Below are 9,180 nucleotides of genomic sequence, written 5' to 3'. Positions count from 1 at the left end.
AGTGACAATTATAGGTGTGGAAGGAGAGACTTTTTCTTTATTTTGAATTAGTTCAACATTGATTATGCTATTGGAAAGAATGAACCATCAAGTATCGTTAAAACTAGCACTCCTAATGTTGTTGATCTAAATGAAAAGTGATGAAATTCCGTAAATACCCTTCCCGATAACAAGAAGAGGCGTAAAAGAAGAAAAAACAAAAGCCGGAATTCTTATCTCATGGTATTTGACCGTGTTTGGAAGACCCAGTCCGTTTGGCATGTGCAACAAATAACTTCATTATAATACTCCCATTCCCAATTAAACAAATCAACCACTACTATAAACACTGGGGAGTGGGGAAGAAGAATTCACCTTTGCCAAGTGCCAAAACGACATGGGTGGCAACGGGAAACGCAGGTGGAAAATCTTTCACCGTTCCTCCAACCTCGACCCCAAGCTCCCTCCCAAGGAGTTCACGTGCCCCATCACCGGCTGCTTAATGTCCGACCCTGTCGTCGTAGCTTCGGGCCAAACCTTCGAGCGCCTCGCCGTCCAGCTCTGCCACGACCTTAAATTCTCCCCGAACCTCCACGACGGGACCCGACCCGATTTCTCAACCCTCATCCCGAACCTCGCCCTCAAAACCACAATCCTCAACTGGTGCCGCACCTCCCGCACCGAGCACCCGCCCGCACCGGATCACGCCTCCGTCGAACGCCGAATTAGAGAAGCCATGGAAAAAGACCAAACAACTAGGGTTTCCGATGAGGAACTCCTCAACGCCGTCGCGGACACTCCCCCGCGCGTATTCTCCCACGCCGCCACCGAGTTAGGCCCCCGAGTCAACCACTTCAACTCGGCCTCGTCCTCCGAGGAATCCGTCATAATCCCTCCGAGTCCGGGAACGCCGTTGCCGTTAACGATTCGTCCCACGTGTTTCTCCTCTTCCTCCTCGGGCGAGATCGAAATCGAAAACCCTAGCGCGCCGGCATCGGAAGAAGAGGAATCAATATTGAAGAATCTAAAGAGCAGCGCGGTGTTTGAGCAAGAAGAGGGAGTCATCGCGCTGAGGAAGGTCACGCGGAGCAACGAGGAGGTTAGGGTTTCGCTCTGCACGCCGCGCGTGCTGTTGGCGCTTCGTGGTTTAATTGCGTCGCGATACGGCGTCGTTCAGGTCAACGCGGTGGCGTCGCTGGTCAACCTTTCGCTGGAGAAGCAGAACAAGGTGAGAATCGTGAGGTCGGGGTTTGTTCCCTTACTCGTGGATGTTTTGAAGGAGGGATTGGGTGAGTCGCAGGAACACGCTGCGGGCGCGCTTTTTAGTTTAGCGTTGAATGATGACAACAAAATGGCGATTGGCGTTCTCGGCGCGTTGCAGCCCTTGATGCACGCGCTGCGTGCCGAGTCCGAGCGGACTCGCCACGACTCGGCGCTTGCGCTGTACCATTTGAGTCTGGTTCAGAGCAACCGGGTTAAGTTGGTGAAACTCGGCGTCATTCCGACGCTGCTCTCGATGGTGGCCGCGGGGGACTTGGCGGGGCCGGTGCTGCTCATTCTCTGCAACCTGGCCGTGTGCACGGAGGGGCGCACGGCGATGCTGGACGCCAACGCGGTGGAGTGTTTGGTGGGGCTTCTGAGGGGGAACGAGTTGGACTCGGTGGCCACTCGGGAGAATTGCGTGGCGGCGCTGTACGCGCTGAGTCACCGGAGCTTGAGGTTCAAGGGGTTGGCGAAGGACGCGAGGGTGGTGGAGGTTTTGAAGGAGGTGGAAGAAACGGGCACGGAGAGGGCCAGGGAGAAGGCGAGGAAGGTGTTGTACGTGTTGAGGACTGTGGTAGATGGAGACGGTGATGAGGGTGACGAGTTTTTCGAATCGGCCGGATTGACTCGGAATCGGTACCGAGTCGGTCCTGCCAGGAGTCACAACCTGGTCAACACGACCACGTTTTAGGTTCTCTTTCTTGTTTAATTTTTCTACTGTTTACAGATTTGTTGGTTGAGATTCAGTTGGAGAAATGAAAAGGGTTACATTTGTTGATACGATGAAATGAGGTGGCGATCTCATTCTCAAGCTTACTATTCTGTTGCTTTCTTTGAAATTTTATTTTTTGTTGTTTTGTTCTTGGGTGTTACAGTCTGTATCTAATTATCAGGGTTTAGTTGAGGTAATGTGTACATAATTATACTTAACACTAGTTTATTTGTGGATTGGTTGTTTATATATAAACTAAGAGGGCCAACAGCAGTTTCTGTTTCCTTCCCTCGTTAAGCACATTGCATGCCATATGTATGAGTTTACATTTCAAAATTCATATGTCAATAAACATGCAAATTAAAACTTACCAGCAATCTTCCTCTCTTCATTTGCTTCTCAGGAAATGTTTGGTAAAAAGAATTTGACTAATTTTGGTTTATCTTAAATTGGATTAGACTTCAAGTCTATATTCTAGGATTCTTGTCTTGTTTATATGACAAATGAATAATCAAAAATTAGATTGTTTCACTTCACATGCCTAACCTAAACTTGTGCCAGGAGAGATCAAACATCAATTCCAAGTTGTCCCTCGACCCAATGCTTAGACCTGCAGAGTGTTCTGGACTGGTTGGCTCGGGCTGTGTTCTCCAACTGTACTGCACATTTGCCAAGGGTCTTTGGGTTTCATCTGGTTACATTAAGATGTATGCTTGATTTAATTATTTTTTAATTATGATATTAGTATAAAATATTTATCAGTTTGTTGATGATTAAATTTGAGACTTTTTTACTCAAATAATATTATTTTAAAAAAATTTACCCAAATAATAATTGTACAAATTTATTTCTTCAACTAGCATAATTTACTGTTCACGTTCAGAACGGGTCGTTCTAATTTTAGAACGGGTCGTTCCAGTTTAAAAAGTAACACATGAAGAATGGATTAGATCGAGTTGTTCCGGATTCAAAATTAGTATATAAAAGTAGGACCAAAACGGGCCATTCTAGCCTATAAATATATTTTTTTTCGATTTTCACTTATCAAATACCAAAACTCAGAAACTAACATCAAATAATTAAATTTATTGAATATTAATATTATAAATATAACTAAATAAATTTATTAAAATTCAATACAACAATAAAGATCAATAGTGGCAGAAATTGATTATGTTGTTCTCTAATGTTCATCTTTGTTTTAATCTTGTTGGTGTTTACGCTGAAATTCGTTCGTGGACTCTTTATATTCGAACTAGCATGTAAATGGTTTCAATTTAGGCTTTTGATTTAAGAACAGGAAATGGAGTGAACAATTTTAGTAATTACTTGTTTCTAATGATTCTTCAACAATTAACAAGCAATAATTTCCAGACATATAAATGCTAAGATGAACAGAATGGATAATTAAAATATTTGCAATACAAATCATGGCTCAACTTGCATACTGTTCCAGAATTACAATGCCAAAATGATATAACTTCATGGATTACAAGAGATAAATTAAAAGAGCTACACTAATTCTACTCCTAAAAAGCAAGGTAAAAATGGCCAAGAATTAGTCATACCCAAAAACGATTATGTGCACGAAAGCCATACGCGCGGGCAGAGAGTGCTTGAGAATTTAGTTCTGACAGTATGAGTTTTTCCGACCTTTGTGACAATGCAGGCTTCTTGAATTTATAGAGGGAATCAATGACGGTTAACTCACTCAGACGCTCGTGCACGTAGGCCACTATGAGATAACCGCTACCCACTATGCTCATTATGTGGCTTCTAAAGTGTAACTTCCCATAACCGTTCTTCGCGTATACTAACTTCTCGACTTGGACGCTAACTGTCTTTGTATGATCATAAGCACCTACACAACTTCACCAAATCTCGAACATTGTTCAACTCGAAATAATTGTCTTCGATCTCGAATCAGCTGTTATTGGCAGGAGTTGATCTCAATATTTTTCGAGAAGTTTTATGTATGCTTCAAACTTTTCGACTATATTTCTAGCACGAATACATAAAACTCCTAAAACGTTCTAGATAGGTGTTCATCCTCCTCCATCTTTCGATTAGTTTCATAAGTACGTCTTTCGATTTCCCTGATTTTCGAGTAGTCTCAACAAATTCCCCCTAGAAATTCAATCTTGATGTGTACATCAGCCAGAAAGATTGAGTTCCTATCGAAGGTTGTTATTTACGTTTGGATAGTGTGTCGTTATATTTCTTCGATTAAAATCTATCCCTGTCTCATTTAATGCTAATGACCGTTTGAGGGAAATTGATTACCCTGACGGTGCGTGCTCACTCTGCTCCATAAATTTGTCGTTGGGGAAAATATCTTTTGGCGGCTGTTACGGATATTCAAATTAATCATTTGAATTTGTTTGCCAAGCCCATTTGTCTCAAGCCCACCAAAACGTTCAAAACCTTGTTTTTACCTTAGGGTTAAACTACTTTCATCGTTTGCTAAACCCATTTGACTCAAGCCCACCAAAACGTTCAAAACCTTGTTTTACCTTAGGGTTAAACTATTTTCACCATTGTCTTCCTTCGCGCCCAAGTTTTCTTGCTCATCGCTCCTTCTTTTGCTCTGGTTCTTGATCTTCTTCTCCGACCGTTCTCTCTGTTCTTGCTTTTGTTCGTTATGGCTTCTTCTGATGCGTCCACTTTCGCTGCCGTGGCCTCTACCGCCTCTCCTACTACTGTCTCTGCTTCATCTCCAGTTCTAGCTACTACCACATCTCCTACTATGGCGACTGTCCTTGTAACCACCATGGCCACTGCAACCACTACTCAGGGCACTCCTTTGCTAATGGCCAACGCTCAAGTCTGCAAGGTTAAGGAGGGCGATGACACTTTCGTTCCAATCCCAGGCATGGAGGAGGCCAGTTTGAAGATATTTCAATCCCAGGTACTTCTCCCTTTCTCTTTAGAAAGTGGTTCTATTCACGCTTTTCTTGGTCCTTTCGCTGGTCAGCATAAGAAAAAATTTGGTAATACTCTTTTGCTTGAAGACTCTTCCACCTTACCTTTCATCTATTCCCCAGAGATAGACTTAACCCTTTTTGGAGATACTACTAAAATTTTTAGAGCATTCCCTCCTATTAAAGATAGGCATTCATCTTGGCTAACCCGCGTTGAAGCTTCCATGCACTCTGAATGGAAAGAAACTGGTATCTTTGAGTTCATCCAGCTAGCTAAATTCGACCTTCACCTTTTCGACCCCCAGATGCCACTTTCTGCTCTCTTTTTTTGGAATAGAGAAACTCGGGCTTTCGAGTTTCCTTGTGGCTACCTTGCTCGATATTGCTGCTATAACCGGACTAATGCCTATTGGGGAAAGATTTCACCCTGACGCATTTGAAGAGGAAATTTCGATCAAGGATATTTCGATCTCTTGGGACAAAAAGACCTATTTGGCTTTTATTACTGCGCATATGGGGCAACCTGGTACGCCTGTTTCACCTTCAGAGCACATTGCCTTTTTAATGTATTGGTTGTCAGCATATGTCTTCTGCACTCCTTCACTCCAAGTCCCAAAATATTATTATGTTTTAGCCCAAGCTCTTCATTCGAAAAAGAAAATATGTTTAAGCAAACTTCTTTTGGCCTCTCTATACACTTGTCTTAATGAAGCTTCAGAGAGCCTTTCTCGAGAATCTGGGCCTCGGAATCTCTCCAGCCCTTTATGGCTACTTCAACTATGGCTTAACGCGATCTTCGAGAAGAAACTTCGTTTGCCTTCCATTCCAATTCCCATCTGTGAACTCGAAAGGGCTCGTTTGACGACCCTTACCCCTCGGAAGCGTCTGGTCGATAATTTTGAAAAATATGTCAGAGCCATTCTTAGCTTCACTGAGTTCACTGAAGACTTAGCCCCTTTTATTCGACCAAATTTAATAGGTCCAACCTGGCTTCGCCAAAATAATCAGGTTGGAAACATAAGTCCCTCTTCGACTGACATGTGGTTTGGGTTTTTGTCATGGGATTTCATTATCTCAGGCATGAGGCAGAAAGATGTTAGGCTTTATCCCTATCAACCCCAACTTTTTGCTCGACAGTTTGGGCTTTTCCAAATGAAACCCCTTCCTCTTCGACGTAAAGAAAGCATCGATGCAGATATTTGTGTCGAAGAAGGGAATTACGAAGAGGTCCTTGAGTTCATCCTTCGCCCTAATAAAGAACTCAAACTTACACCATCCACCTTCTCTCCTTCATTCTTAGTTTCGAAGTGCTATCTTCGATGGTGGTGTTATTATATTGTAGATAAACTCATCGATTTTGATGGCTTTTTGAAGAAGCTGATAAATTCTCCTCTCTCTTGTTCACAGGGGCCCAAGCAATCAGGTACTTTCAAGAATCAAATCCTTATTTATCAGTTTAAGCAATTTTTTAAAGTATGTTATCGACCTGACAACGTTGGTCGTACTATCTTCGATGCATCCGTGTCTCTATCGAAAATGATACAGAGGAACATTCACTCGAAAAAGGTAATTAACCCTAAAGGAAAAACCAATTTCGAAAAATTTGGCCCTAAGAAGATACCTCCTCTTCCAAATTCCCTCTTTGGTTTAGCCAAATATTTATCCTATCCTCCTTGCGTAAAAACACTCGACCCATTTTACCTTGATCATAAAGCAATCCCCATAAAGGATCGAGTTATTTACGCGCGATGTTTCCTGTATGATTTTCCCCGAAGGAGATGGTGGCCTCTATGTTGGGTCGATAACACTAATCCTCCCCCTGGTAAATGACTAAAACTAGGGAATCTCTCGAATTCTTGATTATACTCCACTCAATTTTCTTTCTTTTTCCATGTTGTTTACAGCTGCTATTTCTCAGCGTGTTCCACAACATGCTGATCAAACTCTCGACTAGGAGAATGACGATGAGGATGTCGAAGGGACATCCTTGAAGGGTCGAAAACGGAAGACCGTTACTGATAAGGTCTCAATACGCTCTAAGGTATAATTCGTTTTCGAATCTTTCTTTTCACTAGAATTTCTAGAATCTCTAGCCTTGCTTACCTTTTGGATTCTTGCATTTTAGAGTATTGAGACCTCGAAAAAACAAAAAGTGAACTCAGGCAGCACAAAAACAGTAAGAAGTTACTTCGTTTATTTCTTATCCTTTGTGATTCTTACCTATTTCGAGTCTTCATCATTAACTTGCCTCTTTCACTCGTAGGTTTCGACTACCAAGAAGCCAGATAAAGGAAAGGGGAAATTAGTGATTCCTCTTTCTAAGAAACCTCGAAAACCTGCTGGCGAGAAGCTGCTTCAAGACACCATGAAATCCGTTCCTAAGGTGATTTAATTTTTTAGCTCAATTTCATTCTTCCTGTGCTTTCGACTTTCCTAACACCACTTAACTTCTCACAGGATGCTGAAATCATCCAGCTTGATTCCTCTCGAGACCTGTCGAGAGATGTACCTCCTGTCATTGAGGCAGCCCAACAGGTTAATTTTTCTAACTTTCGCCTCTATGATTTTCCATTTAATCTTCTGACTGCATAACTTGTTCGCAGTTGACCACGCCTCAGTTGAACATTGCTGAGATTGCCTCTGTGGTGGCTTCGATAGAAGTCCCTCCCCAGGTCGAAGGGGACAAGGTTGTTGAGTCTGAACCTTCGACAACTGTGAAGACATTACAGGACTCTGCCCAAGGTGAACCCTCTTTCGAGCTGCAACCCCCCTTGAGTCCGAACAAGGGTATATGCCTTATCAACCTTATTAGTTTGTAGTGGTTCTTTTCGAAATTTACGTATAATTGTTCTTTTTTTTTTCTTGTACAGGTTCGACCGAATCTCCCAGGCCTTTCACTACTTCCCCTTCGACCCAAGGCGGTGCTACCTCTTCTGTCCAAGGCCTTTCTTCAATTCCTTCTCCGGACCTGGATTTGATGAGCTTCTTCAACGATGAAGACGAAGATATTAACAGTATCTTCGAGGTCTTGGATAATTGGACAAGTGGTCCTTCTGAGTCGGAGAAGGAAAAAGAAAGAACCGTCGAGCAAGTTTCTAAGACTCCATCATATCAACCTTTACTTGATTCTTTTCGATCAAAGGCGTATGTTGAAGATCTTGATCAGGCCTTCCTCATTCCTGAATTCAAGACAGAGGTTGAACAAATGATGGACGATCTATTGTCTTACCCGAACCTTCCTCCTGAGGTCCATTTTGAGCTGCAAGAGTTTGTCAAACCCTTTAGCCTCGCATGGGACCTTCGAACTCAATGGTCCACTGCATTTCAAGAAGTTGCTCATGTCGAGTTTGAAAGCGAAGGAGACCGGGCTAAGCTTGAGAACCTCCGTAATGACTTGATTTCAATCAAGAATTCAACAGCAGAGATAGTTTCTTCTTTGCAACAATTGCAAAAATAAGAGGCAGATATCGAAACCACTATCAAGTCTCTGCAGCATGAGTTAGAGAAGACTCGCTCGAAGAAGGATGTTATTAAAGTTCAGAGTCAAGAAATCAAGCAACGTCAGACAGGTCTTAAGGAGGAAGGCAAAATGATTTCTTCTAAACTTGCTAAGGCCTTGGAGCAAAAGAAATATCTAGAGGCTCGGTGTATCTCTCGAAAGCAAAGCTTGGATCAGGCTTATAAAGCTTTCAAAGACTTTAAATCCAAATTTTGTAATCATTAGATTTTCTTTTCTATTCTGTACTTCTTTCTAATTTATTTTTGGCTTGTATCGAACAATTAATATTCTGTCCTCTCATGAAAATATTTCAAGTACTTTCCATTTATCACTTTGCTCGCATTCGAATTTATCTCTTTAATAACGTATGCGTTTTTCGAATATGCTTGTTCGATTATAAAGGGGCCTTCCCAATTATAAGACCATTTCTCCAGATATCGAGATTTCTGATCCATGGGAAGAATCACCTTTAACACTAAGTCCCCAACTCGAAATCGTTGTGTTTTAACCTTCTTATTGTACGATTTCTCGACTCTTTCTTTTTGTTGAACAAGGTTTTGTATTGTGATTAATCTTTCTTCGTCTAAAGATATTAATTCATCATACATTAAATTCCAATAGTCTTCAATAGGCAACTCATTCTGTTTTTGCTCATGGATTGATTGTAAATTAATATCTAAAGGAAGAATAGCATCATGCCCATATACCAATTTATAGGGAGTAGTTTTCGTGGCATCTCTAGGCGAATTCCTATAAGCCCATAGAATTTGCACCAGAGTTTCGTGCCAACTTCGAGGTTTGTTTGA

The 9,180-nt window shown here is 42.0% G+C and overlaps 1 protein-coding gene across 1 annotated transcript; it reads left to right on the top strand.

Moving 5' to 3' along the window:
• The first annotated feature begins 245 nt into the window (after positions 1-245).
• PUB38 (plant U-box 38) lies at positions 246-2,254 on the top strand. Its single transcript, XM_020374348.3, has one exon. It carries the CDS (start codon positions 377-379, stop codon positions 1,931-1,933), a length of 1,557 nt encoding a protein of 518 aa, XP_020229937.1. The 5' UTR covers positions 246-376; the 3' UTR covers positions 1,934-2,254.
• Positions 2,255-9,180: the final 6,926 nt, after the last annotated feature.

Source organism: Cajanus cajan, chromosome 6, assembly GCF_000230855.2.
Source record: "Cajanus cajan strain Asha chromosome 6, NIPB_CcT2T_4, whole genome shotgun sequence".
Lineage (NCBI taxonomy): Eukaryota > Viridiplantae > Streptophyta > Magnoliopsida > Fabales > Fabaceae > Cajanus > Cajanus cajan.
The sequence above is the reverse complement of the archived record's forward strand: the minus strand, read 5'-3'. Positions and strand labels throughout refer to the sequence as shown.

Coding starts and splice junctions, on each gene's coding strand:
- PUB38 (XM_020374348.3), top strand. CDS start 377: ATGGGTGGCAACGGGAAACGCAGGTGGAAAATCTTTCACCGTTCCTCC.